The following is a 21,639-nucleotide window of genomic DNA, read 5'->3' on the forward strand; positions in this document are numbered from 1 at the left end:
ACGATAAGGCAGCTGTCTACACTCTACATTACCTAACTAGTAAGCAAAATCAACGTCGATCGTGAAAATACCATCAATATGGCTCTACATATTCGAGAGTCTAGAGTCTAGACAATGTGGCGAAGCTGCATAAGAGTATATATAATATAAAACGTCGTCAAAATAAAATATCCGCTGAAATGATACACGAGTAAAAATATTTTCTACACGAACGGGATCCGTTTCCGCAAAGCGTGTCCTCGCGACCCTACTAATAAGCTAGAAGTTAAATAGAGGTAAATGTGAGTTCGATGTTATGAAACGTGAGAGCTCAGACTTAATACCCGTTAAGCCTAGCGCACAATTTGTTAGAAAACTTTCAGCGTTGCCGGTTGTGAGCAGAGACTTAACAACGTATAAGCCGCCAATTCAGTCAACACTCAAACTTCCAATCTACCATTTGTTTTATTGCGAAGTTATTTTTAACTCTACAAACTCTATACACGAGCAGTCCATTTGGAATGACTGCTCTCATACTCCAACGATGCTTTCAATGTTAAGTATGCAGCTTTTTAACAATTATTCATGAAATCGGCTCAGGATAATTTTTCATTTGGCTTCATGGGTGATTCAAGTTGAAAATGTTTAGCACATTTGCCTCTGTCTTACCAAAGTAACGATAATAATAATATTATGTTGACAAATATTAGGAAAAACCCAAGCGTGGTGTGTGTGTAGTACACTACCAAGCACGACACGAAATTGTGCCTACTAAGTTGACAAAAATGCAAACCGCGAGTCGTGGCGCGGTGTTGCAAAATTACCATTTCAGTGCTGCCTGGAGCCTACCTACCCGATGAATATGTATCGAGTCCCCGGCCCGCCCCGATCACAATATCGCAAAGTGACTCCGAAACACTATTTACACATTCCAATTTATGAAATCTACTGTACAGCGTGATACTTTATTATAATGTACCAAAATATAGAGCACCACTATGGTAATGCTTGAATGACTATAAGACTTAAAACATAGTTTAGTAACTTACAAATTATGACTGTATTTCGTATGAATAGATGCCAACAATCATGAAAAAAATTTAATCATCAAACTATTAGACTGCAATAATTAGTATCGTGTTCGATACCGATTTACGACTGACGTCTGGGATAGAAAGATTCCAGTCTACTATAAATACTGTCTGTCGGCTGTCACTCTCTACGACCCAAATATATGCAGATTGCAGTCGCAGATCTCATTGCTGTGGGATGTTGTTAAGCTAACTTTACATCGTGAAGTAGGCCGAGCGAGGTAGAGTTAGCCGAATACGAAATGTACGCACTTCATTCGTTTCGTCTCATTCAGGTTATTCGCGGATAATTCTTAAGCCAACTTTGTGAGTAATGGACGCATTATATATTTTTTTTCGTATTCCAAAACTTATAATGAGTGTAAGTGAAGGTAGTTTGCACTTACGACCCCTTTGACAATAGCGACATAATTCAGACACTCGACAGTTGTCAATTTCAATTATTTGGAAACTGACAGTCCTGACAACACTTAAGGAGTAAATTGATCGGAGTATTGTGTATTATTAACTTCAAAACCGGCCGCATTAGTCAGGCTGACGAAAGAAAGTGGGCCGCTTGACTCATGAGTCATGACCATTAACTCGATCATCTTTGCTTAGGTTCATATTCAAACCAGTTTGAATTCTTAACTGTATAGTCTGGTAATTTTTTTTCAGCATTTTCTGAATATCCTTTTCGCCTGTCATACGACGCTCAACTAAGGCATTATCTGGTAATCTTTTAGCTTTACATATTTTGTTAATACTGTTCATAGCTAGAGTAATAATTAGGTAACAAAACGTCCAATTGGCACGTATCGCAGAAAATGAAAGCGGTTACAGTGGATGGATTTATGGCGCACGATAACCAATAAAAATGTCACACCCCCGTAATAAATTAGTACAAATTTTCCGATGCAAGCGGTGTAGCAATCAGCCGGCGACAGCGCCAGGCAAATGGGATTAAACTTTGTTAAACGACCTTGCGTTGCAATCCATTTGCCGCGACACGGTGTGGCGAAACTTGCGCGAACTGTATCCACGGAGTACGGGAACATCCACTACAGGCGGCTTTATTCTCATGCCTCGTATTTCGCTTCCATCGCAGGATGTCGCACTTGAGCATGAGATAGCATGTGTGCGCGCGAGTGAGATAGCCTCTCGAAGCGACATTTGAGTCCTGAGAATAGGATCTCAGCCCGGTACAAATTCTGCTGTTAATCTAGTTCAGCTACAAAGGTAAACTCGCTACGTGAACTAATGAGGTTAATGCGGTGGATTTGAATGTCGTAAACTGTATCCTGATTCTGCTATTTTATTGAACGTTAATACAGTTTCGATCCAATTCGGATGCTAATCACAATTCAAACAGCATAATAGAATTTTCATATTATACGTGAAACAAATTTCAACCAAAAGATGTTCTGAGATTTCAATCAATTACAATTAATTTAATATTTTATGAGTTTTTTAATTTTGTTATAAGCAAAACTGCATCGACAGCATATCAAAGCTGTTGAATTAAAACAGAATCGAGGTACAGCTCCCGACTCCCGTCTCCCGGGTGACGCACGCCCGAACGCGGCGATATAATTATTGTTGTCTATCTTCTCGCTTAGAAATTCATAAGGCATAATCCGGTAAGCGCTAACTGTTGGGAATGCACTCACTTGAAAAACATTTACATGCCGAGTTAAGTATTCAGGAGCTGCGTATTTGTGGAATAGGTCTTGATGATGAGAGCCTACATAGTTAATAATTAATATGGTTTATTGTTGGACGGTCTCCCTTGAATCTAGTTAGTATTTTGTTATCACTTTAATCTAACAAAACCCGGGTAAGAGTCCAGTCACGGTCTTTGGAACTCCCACAACGATTTTGATGTCGGTGACAGTTAGCTTCGAGGGATTATGTGTCTTAGCGTGTGCCCAATACCGCTTCGTTTCTTTACTCTCATGACTTAGTGGAACATGACCACCAAAGGGACCTTGCATAGGACTCTCGTTTGAGGCCGAGTAGATCGTCAAACTCTATACCACTTTTCATAAGTGACGACTGACGACAGTATATTGATCATAAATGTAACTGGAAAACAACTACGCAAAAATCAAACCCACCTCCGAGTCATAAGCACACCAACCACTAGTGGTTAAAGAAGTCTAGACTACTCAAAGTACAATAGCAACAACTCGAGAACTCACCGTGCCGCCGATGTGCGTAGGGATCGACGACGTCGCCCTCGCGGTATATGACGGAGTGGACCTTGGTCCTGGTGCCATTGGGCGGGAAGTACCGGCGCGCGTGCTCTACGTAGTACGTGCCGTCGTTCAGGATGATCTTCCCCTCGAACACGCCGTCCGTCACCGAACCGAACACCGTTGAATGTGGTTCATCTGTGGAACGATCAAAAAACAAATATTAAAATGTGGCTGTTACTACTGACATACAGATGGACAGACAGAAATAACGAATCCATGAGGGTTCCATTTTTGCCATTTGGCTACGGATCCCTGAAATGCGTGAAATCACTTACGGCTTTATTAATAGTGAAGAATTTGGAATAATAATTAGTCCACGATACTGTCTTTGTCGTGTGTCTACGTTGGTCGTTGTCTCATGATGAGCCAATAAATTCAACGATTACTCCACCGTTTGTTAACCGATTTTCAATTTTTTTCTTTTGGTATGTAGGGTATCATCCAAATTTGGTATTATATTCACAAAAGTGGTGATCTGATGAAGGATCCATAAGAAATCGAGGGAACTCCTCAAAATTTATGGGGAAACATGTGGTGAATGTGGTAAAAACGGGGAAAATATTAGAAAGGGTTTATCTCACGAACTACTGGACCAATTTTTATAGCAATATTTTGGCACTTATATAGAGTAGACCACGTGAAAGGAGTATTTATAGCTATTTTTATTCGAAAATGTACGGTTTCTGTGAAATTCCTAATTTACGCGGGCGAAGCCACGCGGGACTTCTAGTAACATAATATTATAATGTATAATAGGTAACATAGCATTACCATAATGTGTACGGTAACGAGTAGGGTACAAATTGATTGTACCTGAGATAATCGTGACTAGTGACTCATAGTTTCAAGGCTGAACTAGTCACCTGGACAGGGGGAACTCGGTATATGACACGTAAAGTGCCTACCTACCTATTTCCACGTACACGGTTTTTACAACTATTTGATATAATTCAAGAATTTTCCGCAAACTTTAACAAAAGCTGCCCATTTATATTAACCAGAAATGAACCAAAAGAGACATATATCGTTCTTCTTAATATTATAACGATGTTTATAAAACAACAGAACTTGATATGAATGTATTTAATATAAACTGATATTTGGGCAAAAAAATCTTCTTTTGTTGCATTGGACATAAAAAATCGGCCAAGTGCGAGTCGGTCTCGCGCACGAAGGGTTCCGTACTGTTATATAGAGCAACCATAGACCAAAAATTGTGTTTTTGTATGGGAGCCCCCTTATTTTTTTATTTTATTTTAATATTATTCTTAAATATTGAAGTAGACATATAAAAATTAATTAATTATGGTATTTGTGAAAATACCAAGTGCCTACCTGTTACCATTATTGATATCGAGCACAAAAGGCCAAAAAATCACGTTAGTTGTATGGGAGCCCCTTTAAATATTAATTTTATTGTTTTTAGTATATTTTGTTTTTATATCTTTGAAAATTTCAGAACTCTAGCTATAGCGGTTCTTGAGATACAGCCTGGAGACAGACGGACAGACAGACATCGAAGTCTCACGAATAGGGTCCCGTTTTCACCCTTTGAGTATGGAACCCTAAAAATGGCAAGTGTGAAACTTAAACCAATAAAAGTCGTCTCGTGTATCAGTGACGGTGCCTCATCGTTTGGCGCAGACTCCGCCATAAAATAAAGGTTATTTTTCGAATGAGACAAATACTGTACTGCCTAAACATGCGTAAGTAATATAATATATCATATTATTATGCTCCCCTTTAAATATCATTAGTTAACTTCACCACACCTCATAATATTATTATAATAAGCTTTACATATTAGGTGGTATCAATTTCAAATATTATAAAAATCTCAGACGTCCTACGTTCATCTGAGGTTGCGTTATTACTTTTCGTATTAGCAATATAAAGTGGATTTGAGCTGAATATTAACATACACTGGGGAGTCGAGACGAGTTAAACTTCGATTTGGTGCCGTTGAACCTGTCTGGATGGTTGAAGCGCACTAAAAACCCGCGAAATATACCAAATTATCTCGACGGGAATTTGATGGGAATGATCATCGAAGCTGAACTAAACTTGCTTGTTCCTACATAAAATAATAATATTAAAATTCATATTAAATGAATGCGTTTTCAACTTTATTAAAAATATATATATCTTTTTAGGGTTCTGTACCCAAAGGGTAAGAACGGCACCCTATTACTAAGACTTCGTAGTCTGTCCGTCCGTCTGTGTGTCTCCAGGTTGTATATCAAGAACCGCTATAGACTTCTGAAATTTTGTGTATTATGCCGCTATAACAACAAATGACTAAAAACAAAATAAAATTAATATCTAAGGGGGCTCCCATACAACAAACGTGATTTTTTTTGCTCGTTATCAATGATGGAAACAGGTAGGCACTTGAAAATTTTCAAATACATATACCTTAATGATGTGTAATTTAATAATTAATAATAATAGTAAAATAAAATAAAAATTTAAGGGCAAAATATAATTTTTGGCCTATTTTTGCTCTATAACGGTACGGAACCCTTCGTGCGCGAGTCCGACTCGCACTTTTTGAATCTCTAAGGTTTGCAAGTCGTATAGGTCCGGAAATACTGCTGGTGGCAGTTCGTTCCAGAATGTTACAGTGCGCGGCAGAAAGTTACGCGAAAAACGCACGGTGCAGGTGGAAGACTGCCACTCATCAAGGTGATGAGGATGGTATATTTTTCGCGTGGGGCGAAGGCGAAAAGTTGTGCAGGAGGTATGATTCCGAACAATTGCACGGTTGTGAGCACGAAATAGCAGTTTTTCACACATGATAAAGTTCCTTAATATCTTCCTATTACCCGAGGACTAAAATAAATCTGATAACAATAATGAAGCATAAAACCTATTAAAAACTAAGAACACTAACAAGTGATAGGGTACATTATTAATAATTATTGTTGTAGAACCTATCTCAGGTTACGGCTTACAAGATCTACAAAATGTGTATTCTAGCTCTAAAACCTAACAAATGTGTAACACAATACATATTGTACACAATATGTCTTCGTACAGTTTGAAGAGACCACTAATTACGGTCGTATGGAAATTCGGCCAAGACACTGAACGAGTAAAACCTGTTATAACTAAAACCCATTGTCATTACAGTACAGTTAACTTTTAATAACCAGGGTAACCGCGAAACGTGTCATTACTTCTCATGTGTTTTGGTGATCAGAATCTTAAGATGTCGCTTAGAGCCAGGTCACATTGTTCCGTTGCGTTGCAGACTGCGTCGTCGCCGTCATATTTCACACCACACAAATATGGTGTGGGGTGAAATATGACGGGCTGAGCTGGGACCACCTTGTATTGTTTTTTACCTACGGTACAACGGAGTAATGTGGATTCGCTTTTAGGGCCTTGTTACACCTACCGAGCAAAATGGTGAGACGGTGCTCTCGGCCAATCAAATTGTCTGATTGCACTGGCTTGCCACTCTACTCGGTAAGTGTAATCAGGCCAGAAGCTACACTGCAGTCTTTCAACTAAAGGTTAAAGACCCTAACCTTAGAGGATATCCGTCACAAGATCTACAAAGTAGATCTAAGGTATACTAGCAAGTAACGAATATTTCAGACTATAAAGTGGACGTCCTTGGAATAACCATCAACCTTAAAAATATCGTTGCCTACGGGTCTTATCCGTTTGAGAGTTATAGCTGTCCGCTAAGGGCAAAATCCAATTCCTACATTCGACAAAGTATCGAACGTTGCCGACTAAGCAACTTATCAGGTCTTAGGTTATTCGTAACACAAGATTGAGTTCTCCACTAACCAAAGTTTATTATTTAATACAGTACCTGCATCTCCTTTGTATGTATGTATTATATTGCAATAATAATTTATAATGTAGTTTAGTTCCTAGTGCGATTCTGTTCATTTCCAATCGAACCTCAAAATTGTATACGGTCTACTCATGAAATCAACAGTCAAAACGACTAAATTGACATTTCATGAGAATATAATTTTGCAGTTTGGTAGGAAACAGACTTAAGATCAATCAACGAACGAAGCTTAAATTCATTAAAATATTTAAATTGCGGTATAGTCTATATATATAAAACTCAAAGGTGACTGACTGGCATGGTGGTCTATCAACGCACAGCCCAAACCATTGGACCGATCGGGCTAAAAATTTGGCATGCAGGTAGATGATATGACGTAGGCATCCGCTAAGAAAGGATTATGATCAATTCTACCTCCAAGGGGTTAAAATAGGGGATGAAAGTTTGTATATAATAATACTTCTTTAACGCAGGCGAAGCCGCGGGCAAAAGCTCGTATAAAATATAGAGGGTAGGGTATAACAAAATTGCTCAGCTTCAGATTTTAGAAATATCTCTCGTATTTACCGATATAACCTGGAAAATCTATATCCCAGAAGCTGGATGCTCTAATGAGCAAGGTAGCCAGGTAGAAGTGACATCATCCGAGGTAATTCCGTTATTTCGGTCCCATGATTTTATTTATTAGCTACAGGAAGCAAGCGACATGTGTAAAAGGGGACGTCCATTCACTCTCTATGTCTATTACACAATTGATATAAAACATGATCAGCTCTAGCAAAAACTGCAATTTAGCTTTCTCTATTACGTTTAATTGTGGGGGGTGTTAAATCTTTTAGTTGGCTAAAATTAACAAAATTAGGATACACCGACACAGGTAGAACTTAGTTTTTGTATTGTCCCCGTCTTAGCTTAAAAATATTATATCTATATATATAAAACTCAAAGGTTGAACTGACTGACATGGTGATCTATCAACGCACAGCCGAAACCACTGGACCGATCGGGCTGAAATTTGGCATGCAGGTAGATGATATGACGTAGGCATCCGCTAAGAAAGGATTTTGATCAATTCTACCTCCAAGGGGTTAAAATAGGGGATGAAAGTTTGTATATAATAATACTTCTTAACGCGAGCGAAGCCGCGGGCAAAAGCTCGTTGTAACATATAATTAAAAACAATTACGGATTACCCATAGAACCGCCACCCTCGCCGTCCTTATAATTTGGAAAATTGTTCGAATCATTACGACTAATTTTAATTTACAATTCAGCAGACGGTTCACGGTACACAAAAACGTACAAATAGAGGACGGTGAATTGAAAAGAGATACTTGCCGTGGACCGCAGGACACCGAAAATTCCTTCAGTAAAATATAAAAGAGCGTCGACGGCATAAAAATGTGCGTTCATTTTCAGAAATCGCGCGGCCCGGCTGCATGTTGTTTTATTTTTTATCATTCTCGTTAATTTTCGACTAGCGAGCTCTAGTGAACTTTAATTACATTTAAGTACTATACGGCAGGTAAAAATATAGCCTCCCCTAGTGCTTACACGCAGTATAAAAGGATGAAATATACGAGTGCATTCATACTACAACTTTTTAAGTTTCGTAGAGAATATTAAAGTAGTATTTGTACGACGATAAGAGCACTCCCTAAATAAGTTTCGGATTAAATTTTTCCGCAAAGAAAACTAGAAGCACCCTCGCGATTCGAGCGACTTTCGAACCCGCCGATGTGGCAGTCTCGTTCACCTCACTCGAGTTACTTTGTATATTACTTTTTAGACTACACCAAATTTTTAAGGATTATGGTATTTAAAAGGACATTGATAAACGTTAGCAATGAATAAATTGTACTTCATTATTTATTAGCATCTATTCAAACAAATTGTATGTGCTGTTAATGAAGCGCTATAATATTTATCATGTCTTTTATAACATATTGAAGAAGCAATAACCCTTGAGCGAGATATTTATGGATGAAGCTTCATGAAACAAATGACACATGGCTGAGAGCAGAGTATAATTTCAACATGTCAACGAAAGCGTCCACACTCGGGCTCACTTGCGCCATTAAAGTTAATCTTTAGTTAACATCGTGTTGTCTCTGTCTCTCCTCTTACTTATGAAGGACAAGGCAATATCTTGACATACGTTTGACATTAACCCAGAATGGTGAAAGCGGACCTTAGTGTATCAAAGCATTATCGTTTTACTTTTAAACGCTCGTAAAGATGACTTCCATATAAACAGGAATAAAACAACACTTTACGATATGAAATCTACATTACAGCGCCATTATTTCAAATCACTGTATTGTAGTAACTTGTGTTGTATCTCGCAAAGTTACAGAAGCAACTATTAAGTTACAGTTGAGTAATGATTGGGCTTCACACGAGACGAGAGTAAGCGAGAGTAACAAAAATCTCGTCTCGGTCTCGTCAATCCTCAAAAAATTGAGTCTCGTTCAAGTCTCGGTCTCGTCTCGTTACCAGTTGTCTCGTCTCGTCTCGCTTAGTTGTAAATAATGATATTTCTATAATATTATAATAAAGAGAATAAAGAATATTTTATGACTAGCGTATTTATATGATAAAATGCAGTTTAGATGGTATTTTGTAAAATAACTATATTGTTTTCTAACAGTGCCGTAAACAGTCTTTTTTGCGCCCTGTGCGAGCTTCTACAACTGCGCCCTTGCTTTTTTTGAATTATTATAGCAATGTATAGGCCATTTTACTGTTGGAATCGTGCTCTAGGGGCGCAGCGGGACCTATTATCGGGAGCAAACCGAAAAAATAAAATATTGACTCTACGTTATTTTGGATGAAGAATTTAATTTGAGTCGTTCACTTATTCAAACAAAACAAACATAAAATGTTAAGAGCACTTCATTGTTGACCTACATTTTCATTCGGGCACAATCAATAAAAATTCATAATAATATCAAATAGCTACGATCGAGATTCGTTAATGAATGGTGAGATGAATTTTGTAATTTAAATCAATATTAAGTGAATTTATCTATTGATAAATTCACTTAATATTGATTGAGCACGAGAAAAATAGATATAAAACTTCATATTTAGGGTAGTTCATGCTTACACAAACGGCAAGCGTAAAGTGTTTTTTAGCATGTAACGACGCATGTGGACGATGGGACCCAATAAATCCAATCAGTCGCTGATTATTTTTCTAGTGCTCATTGCCAAGCCACTATAATAATTATAAAATAAAGAAAACTATTGATAAATTTACTGAATGTTGATTTAAATTACAAAATAAGTTGAAGGCTTGGCTTGAATGTGATCTGAAAACTTTTTACGATAGATATATTGCATGGCTATGCAATATTTTGCTTGGCTCCTTTTTACATTTAATGTTTTGGTGGGATTTCATTTCTTTTTTTAAGGTTTCTTTTCTTTTCAGGTCACGTTAAAACTTTTCTGTACTTAGCTTAGCACCCATTCTCTATCTCTAGGTATATATTCTAGGTCGTAAAATTAATTGATAATAACAGGTAGGTACTTCTACAAAGTATAAATTATATGATGATAGCCCAACAACCTTTGAACTTTCAGGAGGTTATTGTCGATTGAGTATTACGACCTATCCCGGATTTTTAAACCATAATAATTATACTCCGCAAACAAGCGATACCGCGATATAAAGGGAGTGCTACACCATCTATCGAGCGAGTATGGAGTGTACATCGTAATTCGCAGTTCTGATTTCATTTATATTTTAATCGAATTTAATAATCATAGTTTCATTGTTAACTTTGTTAACACTATTTTTCCTTTTGTACGTAAAATAATTATTATGAAGTCGAAACTCATTTTAATAATCTTGCAAAGCCACAAACATAAAAAACTTTTCTTTTATTTAATAAAGTTATATTATACTTTTCAGTTTTTAGGTTTCCTTGCCCAAAGGATTAAAACGGGAGCCTATTCCTGATGAGTCTAGACTTCGCTGTCTGTCTGCTGTCGTTCGTCCGTGTGTCACGAGGCTAGATCTCGAGAACCGCAATAGCTAGATATTTTAATTTTTTACAAATTATGTACTTTTGTTGTCGCTATAAAAGCTAATAGTCCAACAAAAATAAAATAAATGCCGATTAATCATTTATGGGTCTCATACAACAAACACGTTTTTTTGCCCTTTTTTGCTCTATATCCCTAATGGTAAAAGAAAGGTTTTTTTAAAAATTTCAGAAAATACTTAATTGTATTTCAACTTTAATAATAAGTAATAAAAAGTATATAAACTTGTGGTTTAAGGGGGGCTCCCATATAAATTTACGGTACGGAACCCTACGTACGCCAGTCCTAGTGGAACTTGGCCAGTTTCATAATTTTTCCTTTCATGTGGATACAGACCTACCTTGTTGCCAAATTTCAAGGTTCTCAGTCTGCTAGAGAATTAGGCTCACCTTAGAATTTTGATGATCTGTCAGTCAGTGAGTGACAAAATGTAGTAACTTTGATCATCCGTAACTATTAAACTATTTATCGAAATGTTATATAATTTGGAGGTTAAGCTAGTTTTAATACTTGCTCCTAGTCACCGGAAATTCTAAATCCCTAGCTTTGTTAACATCGAAGATAAAGGGGGTGTGAAAACGCCGCGAATTGCTTCGAGAAAAGTATGCTACGGCCGTGCCTTTGCTAAAAAGCTTGGCTGGAGCACTGCCGTGCTCCCAGATAACGAGGAAACCGCACACTTTCCTGCAATAAAAAGTATCCTATGTCCTACCCTCAATCAGTCCAGTAATTTTCATTAATTTTTAATGTAAACAAACAAACGAATTAACGTTTCATATTTATAATAATATCACTTAAATAAAGCTAAGTTTAACTACTCTATCGCCGAATTTGAACACGAATTTTATGTAGAACTATTTATTAAAAAATAATTATTGTAGTATGTTTCTAAGCATTTTATAAGGGATTCTACTCGCTTATCTATATATATAAAAATCAATTGCTGTTCGTTAGTCTCGCTAAAACTCGAGAACGGCTGAACGGATTTATCTTATCTTGGTCTTGAATTATTCGTGGAGGTCTAGGGAAGGTTTAAAAGGTGAGAAAAATTCGAATAATTGCCGGGAAAATCCTCAAAACAGCATTTTTCTATTTCCCATACAAACGTTTTCTAAATAAAATGGAGAGTCAATTTGTAATTTATTACCGCTGCATAAAGTTCAAATTCGCGTGCGCGTTGGAGGACCTAATATCGCGTTCTGAAACTCAACAAAAGTGAAAGTGAATCGCGAACGCGACAAAATTGCATAGTCTCAAAATACATAGTACATAAATAAACACAATTTTAGCTAACTTCAGTTGTTACTCTGTCCGATTATTTTTTTATTTTAGCTAACTTAAGTTGTTACTCTATCCGATTATTTTTTTAATAAGACTATATAGAAATCGAAAGATAAATCTATATATATAAAAATCAATTGCTGTTCGTTAGTCTCGCTAAAACTCGAGAACGGCTGAACGGATTTATCTTATCTTGGCCAATTTTGATGAAACTTTTTGTGTGTGTTCGTGGAGATTCGAGAATGGTTTAGATTTACTTTAATTTAGTTTGGTCTACTGGAAAATGTTTTTTCAATTAATTTCTTATTTATAAGGAGTTGTTGATTTTGGAATGTTTTACATTAGATCCGGCGGACGGCGCTATCATCGCATTCAATATTATTCTATTTCAATTTTAGTTTGTCCTGACAGATGGTGCTACGATTAATTTGAAAAAAATTTTGTTATTCAATTCATGTGCTGATTAAAATATTAAATAAATAACACATAGGCTACAATTTTAACCGACTTTCAAAATGGGGGAGGTGTTATGTTCGTTTTCTTATATTCAACGATTACTCCGCCGTTGGTTAACCGATTTTCAAAATTTTTCTTTTGGTATATAGGGTATCATCCCAATTTGGTATTATATTCAGAAAAGTGATGATCTGATGAAGGATCCATAAGTAATCGAGGGAACTCCTCAAAACTTATAGGGAAACATATGGTGACTTCGGTTTCGTGAGAAGTATTCTAAGCATATGCTACCAACAAGTAAGATTTTGCACCGAGATATACCTGGTATACTGTGGTTCGGAAGGTACTGAGAGAATTCCTGATTCTTTATAGATACAAGTTTGGGAGTTTCGGCGTTGTTTTAAGAACAGAAAGCATATGCTACTATGCAAATTACATTCTTCATCATCATCATCATCACTACCATATCATAGTCTTTTAGATCGAGACTCGAGTTTGTCAAGCGATAATTAAAAAAAATCTATATCTACCTAATATTATAAACCTGAAGAGTATGTTTGCTTGAACGCGTCAATCTCAGAAACTACAGGTCCGATTTAAAAACTTATCTCAGTGTTAGATAGATCATTTATCGAGTAAGACTCATCATTTATCAAGAAGGTTATATTATATTATTACTCTAAGACTAATACGACAGAAGAAACTCAGGAAAATGTGGGAAAAACGGGGGAAATATTTTTTATGGGAAAATGTACCTATGGATTCTGTAAAATTTCTAATTTACGCGGGCGAAGCCGCGCGGGACATCTAGTAATAAAATAAAAACTACCTAGAAAATCTCGCGTCTAAAATGTAGGTGAGCCCGTAGAGAAGTAACGCTGATTACACAAATAATTATGCATGAAGACAAGCGACGAGCCTTCTCATGAAGCGACGACCCCTTTTAAATTGACCGACATCATAGGTAAGGTCAGGTTAAGTACGTCACACCAGAGAACATTTTATAAGATGGCAACTTATACGACAACTTTTTATTTTAATTTTATAATATTATATTTCAAATTCTATAGATCTAAGTTCTATGTGGAATTTTTTTAACAAAATTCAGATTCATGACATGAGAATTGGTATTCCTAAAATTTAGATTGTTTTGAATAGAATTTAATAAACAGAAAAAATTGAGAACATATTTGAACTCTACAAAATTATCTAAACCAGCATCTTGAAATCTTTTATCCAACTCAGTGACATTTGGGTCCAATGCCACGTGTAAGATAATTGGTGTCTCAGTGACATTTGGGTCCAATGCCACGTGTAAGATAATTGGTGTGCACATAATGGCGAACTGGGTAAGTGCATCACAACAGTAAGTAGGGCGACGAACTGCGATCGATGCGGCAGCCCTCACAACTTATCCGCTTACACCGGCCGCCCGCCCCGCCAGCCCCGCCCGCGCTGTACCGAAACTCCATGATCATTGTATTGCATCACCTATTGGTGATCTTAATGGTGAGATGGTAGGCTTCGGTAGAAAGAAGTTTAGATGATCGCGTATCGGTTATGGCTAGTCTTTCTATACACAACGGTAGAAAGAAGCTAGAACACTGTGTATCAGTGAAAATTGTTAGTCTTCTTATTTTATCTGCTATCTTATTAATTATTATCTATATATATAAAAATCAATTGCTGTTCGTTAGTCTCGCTAAAACTCGAGAACGGCTGAACGGATTTATCTTATCTTGGTCTTGAATTATTCGTGGAGGTCTAGGGAAGGTTTAAAAGGTGAGAAAAATTCGAATAATTGCCGGGAAAATCCTCAAAACAGCATTTTTCTATTTCCCATACAAACGTTTTCTAAATAAAATGGAGAGTCAATTTGTAATTTATTACCGCTGCATAAAGTTCAAATTCGCGTGCGCGTTGGAGGACCTAATATCGCGTTCTGAAACTCAACAAAAGTGAAAGTGAATCGCGAACGCGACAAAATTGCATAGTCTCAAAATACATAGTACATAAATAAACACAATTTTAGCTAACTTCAGTTGTTACTCTGTCCGATTATTTTTTTATTTTAGCTAACTTAAGTTGTTACTCTATCCGATTATTTTTTTAATAAGACTATATAGAAATCGAAAGATAAATCTATATATATAAAAATCAATTGCTGTTCGTTAGTCTCGCTAAAACTCGAGAACGGCTGAACGGATTTATCTTATCTTGGCCAATTTTGATGAAACTTTTTGTGTGTGTTCGTGGAGATTCGAGAATGGTTTAGATTTACTTTAATTTAGTTTGGTCTACTGGAAAATGTTTTTTCAATTAATTTCTTATTTATAAGGAGTTGTTGATTTTGGAATGTTTTACATTAGATCCGGCGGACGGCGCTATCATCGCATTCAATATTATTCTATTTCAATTTTAGTTTGTCCTGACAGATGGTGCTACGATTAATTTGAAAAAAATTTTGTTATTCAATTCATGTGCTGATTAAAATATTAAATAAATAACACATAGGCTACAATTTTAACCGACTTTCAAAATGGGGGAGGTGTTATGTTCGTTTTCTTATATTCAACGATTACTCCGCCGTTGGTTAACCGATTTTCAAAATTTTTCTTTTGGTATATAGGGTATCATCCCAATTTGGTATTATATTCAGAAAAGTGATGATCTGATGAAGGATCCATAAGTAATCGAGGGAACTCCTCAAAACTTATAGGGAAACATATGGTGACTTCGGTTTCGTGAGAAGTATTCTAAGCATATGCTACCAACAAGTAAGATTTTGCACCGAGATATACCTGGTATACTGTGGTTCGGAAGGTGCTGAGAGAATTCCTGATTCTTTATAGATACAAGTTTGGGAGTTTCGGCGTTGTTTTAAGAACAGAAAGCATATGCTACTATGCAAATTACATTCTTCATCATCATCATCATCACTACCATATCATAGTCTTTTAGATCGAGACTCGAGTTTGTCAAGCGATAATTAAAAAAAATCTATATCTACCTAATATTATAAACCTGAAGAGTATGTTTGCTTGAACGCGTCAATCTCAGAAACTACAGGTCCGATTTAAAAACTTATCTCAGTGTTAGATAGATCATTTATCGAGTAAGACTCATCATTTATCAAGAAGGTTATATTATATTATTACTCTAAGACTAATACGACAGAAGAAACTCAGGAAAATGTGGGAAAAACGGGGGAAATATTTTTTATGGGAAAATGTACCTATGGATTCTGTAAAATTTCTAATTTACGCGGGCGAAGCCGCGCGGGACATCTAGTCATCAATATAATAAGATAAATGGATTCGGTAGATGAATGCCCAACCGTAACCTATCCTATCAGTGGAGATTTTTGGTTTTCTAGACGATGAAAAGATGTCAATCTTCGTCACCGGAAAACCTAAGGAATTGGTTGACAATCATCAAAATATGTAAAAAGTTATAAGGACCTAGCGCCAATGCCGTATATAACTTAATCAAATAGAGAGACTAGTCCAAAACATTAACGTGGCGTGGCATGGTAACAAAACTTTATAGAGATTCCGCGTATCTATAGTCAAAATTTTGTGCCTCGTCTCACCGCTTACGATTTGGAACATACTTACCTAGGTAACTAAAAAGGTACTAGACTAGTCTAGTCTTCAAAATCTTTAGCCAGTCGAGCTGTACCAAAACTTCCGCAATCATTTGTGTGCATGTGCATTGTTTTACATCAAAACCATAACTTAGTAGAGACATCGGGACATAACTTCTTTAAATAGAGACGAAAGGGATAAAGACTAATAATGCCTAGTTGCTTTTAAACTTCCACGGTCTTTTTTAACAACACTGCGTTCTGTTTAAATCTGAGGTTTAATTAGATATCTGGATTCTGGACTACGACAAATAAATCCCGGATATGCACTTAAATCTTCTACTATGTGCATAACTCGACTACATAGATATATTGTAAAGAGAGGGGTTGTAACAAATTACAACCTCTGAACCAAATAAAGTGGAGCTTAATATAATTATGCACTTCTATTAAAAACAAGTACAACTAATTAAATTTTCCAATACACCCGTAAAATCTACTAAAATACTTTGAACCCAGTACAACTAAAACGCTAAAATACTTTGAACCCAGTACAACTAAAACGCGACGCAACCAAATTGTATAAAATAGAGATTGTAGCAACTAGCAGCTACGAAGCTACGAGCCTACGAGTGCTACGTCGATCTACGGGGCAAAAAAAGTCAAGCTTTTGCTACGTAACTTATTAACATAATATTATAATACTACGTGGTATTAGAAGTATATGTTACATGTTTGTTTTACTGTAGCGCCTAAACTACTGATCTGATTTTCATTCATAAGCAGTGATTATAATAATTATTCATAGATCTTCATAATCGATTTTTCTTTAATTGCAATCATGATTTACAACGTAAGTAGTTATAAAATTAAAGTCGGCTGAGTTTTTGTCATCATAAACACTGCTAAGAAATTTATTTACTATTCCTACTCTTGCTTATACTTAAGGTACATACAGTTAGCTCGTCTCGCGATTTTTTATTTCCTCGCAAGCAAGGGGCTGAATTTGATAGTTTAATTTTATTTATTTTTTATTATTTATTTTTTATTATTATTAGTTAAATTGTTTTTGAAAAAAAAAACATATATATTTTTTGCTATATGGACGCTTTAGGCATTTATGTACTAACCCACAAAAAATTACGTATTGAGTTCTTTAGATGATTTAGAACAAGACTGCATTCAAAATATTTTAAAATCAAAAAATTGTGGGTTGGGGCACTAATGCTTAACAAGCGACCATAATATTATATTTAAGTACTTACTTAGTTGGTATCATAAATAGTACTATTGTTTAAAAAGATCTGTCGAAGACGAATGGCAGTGTGCGGAAAAACCAGTAATGGTTTATGTTACACTGTATTAGATTAAGTTTGTGATTGTATTTTCTTTATTGTTTAATAAATAAATAATAATAATTATACACAAAGCGTCTAATTAAGACAGTTGTCAGGGGCTCAAATCCTTATCGCTGACATGGAGATAACGTCGTGTTTTCAGGGCGCACTACAATAGACCAGGCTGAAGGGCGCGTGGCGACATGTCAACCGCAAAAACTCCTGCCTCTACCACTATACTTCCAAAAAAGTTCCTGTCACAGAATTAAATATAATTTGGAATAATAATTTAAAACGTCCTTACCCAACAACATCACTAGTTTTGCATTACCTACAAAATTTTTCTTTTTCCCCTCAAATGTTTTTATGTTCACTTACTTATGTTTGATGGGATTGGCACTAGCCAAGTGTCAATTTGAAAACTTGAGCTATAAATTTTGTTAAAAATAAAAGACCGAAGAAACTCACTAGAAAGTGTTTACTTACCAACCATCTCCCCTTTGTATATGTGTGATGTGTCGACATCGTGGAGCTGGCCCTGGGAGCCTTCGACCTGATAACAAATTGTACAATTATCTATACTAGTATTATAATATTAAAAAGCGGAAGAGTTTGTTTGTTTGAACGCGCTAATCTCAGGAACTACTGATCCAATTTCAAAAATTCTTTCAGTGTTAGATAGCCCATTTATCGAGGAAGGCTATAGGCTATATTTTATCACGCTAAGACTAATAGGAGCGAAGGAATAGAGGGAAATGTGGAAAAAACGGGGAAAATTATTTGAAACGGCTAATCTCACGAACTACTGGAGCAATTTTTATATTATTTGGCACAGATAAGAAGTAGACCACGTGAAGGATCATAGGATATTTTTTGTGGACTAATTTGTCTGTGATATATCTAATTTACACGGGCGAAGCCGCGTAGAACGTTTAGTTATTCATATGTCGGAAGTCATTTCTTTAGTGCCCAAGTGCGAGCGAATTACACAAGGAATCTTATCTGTTTTTGGAACAATGTTCCATATCGCGCGTTCGGCGTAAAGGAGGCTAGACAGAACGATATTAGATCTCGACACTTTTTTATTATTACCTGTATGGAATTATTACCAGAGGGCGTTGATAGTATTCCTGGGCGTCATAGATGGCGTTTTTTTTAAATATATTTTTGAGTGTACAAGTTTTTTGAACATCAGAAATAACTTCGTTCCATTCGGGTTTTTTTTCTCTTTAACAAACTAGGACGCATTAAATCAGTCAGTAAACGAGGTTAGGCGCAGATCATCATTCATCACTACACAGTAAAGCCCTGGCCACACTAACGAGAAACGCCGTTAATTATCGCGTTAATAATTCTAAAACATGTTATAGCATTATCGCCTTTACATGCCACTAATTAAAGGCGACAATGCTATAACATGTTTTAGAATTAACGCGATAATTAACGGCGTTTGACGTTAGTGTGGCCAGGGCATAAGACTTAGGCCTTTATCATAGGTAGCGGTTGACGAGCGGATTTAGGACGGAGTGGGCGCACAGCGTATTCGTCGCGAAAACGCTGTGGCTGCACAACAAACACATTTACAAAGCACCGCTGTTATCTTGGTGCGCGTCTGAAACGTATTCGCGGCGGCTACGTTGCGCGCTCGCGTAGTTACTGTGTGTGCAGCGCCGCTGTGTCGTACTCAAGCTAGTGTTATACTACAAGATACTAACCCGGAACCCTTCTCCAAATGCGGAGAGGTCTCGCCGCAGCCGCAGGCGGAACCGTCTGCCGTGCGCGCTGAAGTCGAGCCGCAGGTCGGCGGGGTCGACGGAGCGGCGCGCGCGCAGGTGCTGCGTATGCAGCGCCGCCGTGTCGTACTCCAGCGGCTCGTAGTGCTCCACGTACTCGCTCAGGCGGCGAGACGCTGCAACAAAACGAAACGGTTCGTTAAAATCTGCATATTTGTTTACAAATACTCAAGTTCTAACTTAATCTACCATTATAACAGTTAGGCTGATCGATACGGTTATATTGGGAGGACTGATCACAGTCGGCATTCATCCGCACACACACACACACACGAAAATGTACAAAACAAGACCGATAAGTCCGACCGACTGTATCAATCGCCTTCAGTTGTAAGAAAGGTCTATGTCCCATGACATAGTTTTCGAAATGGTGATGACCGCAGAAGACTCTCTACAGTCTACAATTTTAATACAAGTGATACCATAGCAGAGATAAGTATACGTACAGGCTAGCCTTTACAATGATGAGTATTGAGTATGTCATTCAATTCAAAATACTTATTTGTGACCATAAACAATCATGTCATGAAAATCTGGTGTCTTGAGCCCTGAACAAACAGGTGAGTTCCATCGGTTAACTGAAGTTCCTAGAGTGAGACGTTTTGTTAGTCCAACGCATCTGTTGCAAGTATTTTTGGCAAATGGAAAGTGGGTTTTGTTTACATAACACAGTTGCATCGAACTGGAACGGCCTATGGATGTAACCATGGAATCGAATCTTTTGCCATCTGCTACCAAGATGAAAGTAATGTAGGTAGGGCCACTAGGGTCCAGGCAAAAATGTATTTTTGTGTCATATTAAAATGATAAATTGGCATATTACAGGCATTTTAATATTAATAATGTTGTATACTTTTAATAGGTGGCATGTAAAACATTTTATTCAAATATGAATTTTAATTTTTAATCTTTCTTTAACACGTTAGGCATTTCGTTCTCTACAATGTCAATAAAAACGCTGTGCTGAATATTGTAAAAGTTGATGAATCAATGCACCTCGTTCGGAAATACATTTAATACACGATATAAAATGCATAGAATATGCAATCATGCATATTTTAAATTCCCACCATGGCTCGTTGCGATAAAACGTCTACAAAAGTCAATCTCGCCGACCTATATTTGGGATAGTATTTATTTTGGGCGAGCAGTGAGTCGGGTCGGAATCGAATTTTTGGTGAAGTGGCCCAATTTAGGAACCACTAAATCTTAATTCGACTGGGGCGGACTGGATCGCTTCTGCACTATTTCCCAATTACCTGCGACAAACTTGCTATATTTGAACTTTCTTTACTTTCGTATTAAAGGTTAAAATACACTTTCCTGTTGTGTAGTCACTACTCCATACTAATAATTATACAGTACGTTTACTTATATTAGTCACAAAAAACTAATATGAAGTGTTATGAATCATATCGTGCCTTGTGGTATGAAATTACGTATGTTTTATGAAATCAGTCAACATGTCAACTAGTTTTTATTATTCGTAGATGTCAACGCAAATTAAATTTTCTCAATGTGTAATTTCCTCAAAGATTAAATAACAATCAGAGTGCGTTCTTTATTTTCATATGGCTTTCATTTTCGTAGCGGCACATCTCAACCGTAAAGTACACAATAAGAACACAAAAAGTCCTACTTAACAATAATTATAATGCTCGTTTGAGTTAACAACAAAGATTCGTACATAATGCAATTAAAAAGTTTTTATGTTGCTCACTGTGCCTCGGGTCTGACTTCGTCAATTTAATATGTTTGTTATTTGATTAATGGTAAAATGGCAAAAAGCGTCCAAAAAAGAGCTAAAGGCTAAAGGTCTAAAATGTTGCTATTATGTGTTTAGGCCATTTTATTTTGCAAATACAAGAAGAATATCAATTTTTTTATGTACCATCGAATAAATTGATTCATAGACAGTTGACAGACCTACGTCATTTGGTAAGATTATGTCAATTCGTGATCGGTCAGCTGGGTTTGACAAAACGTGACCAAATTACGTAGGTCCGCCTATGAATCAA

At 36.6% G+C, this 21,639-nt stretch overlaps 1 protein-coding gene across 1 annotated transcript in view; it reads right to left on the reverse strand.

The window, feature by feature from the left end:
- Nucleotides 1–21,639, reverse strand: part of LOC121727171 (disintegrin and metalloproteinase domain-containing protein 10) — an 87,569-nt gene that overhangs the window by 22,773 nt on the left and 43,157 nt on the right. Inside the window, exons 2-4 of the mRNA XM_042114848.1 lie at nt 19,544–19,737; nt 18,315–18,381; nt 3,251–3,442 (exon numbers count right to left, since the gene is read on the reverse strand). Coding sequence (XP_041970782.1) covers nt 3,251–3,442; nt 18,315–18,381; nt 19,544–19,737 — 453 coding nt within the window. The remainder of the gene's footprint in view (nt 1–3,250; nt 3,443–18,314; nt 18,382–19,543; nt 19,738–21,639) is intronic.

Source organism: Aricia agestis, chromosome 5 (genome assembly GCF_905147365.1).
Source record: "Aricia agestis chromosome 5, ilAriAges1.1, whole genome shotgun sequence".
Classification (NCBI taxonomy): domain Eukaryota; kingdom Metazoa; phylum Arthropoda; class Insecta; order Lepidoptera; family Lycaenidae; genus Aricia; species Aricia agestis.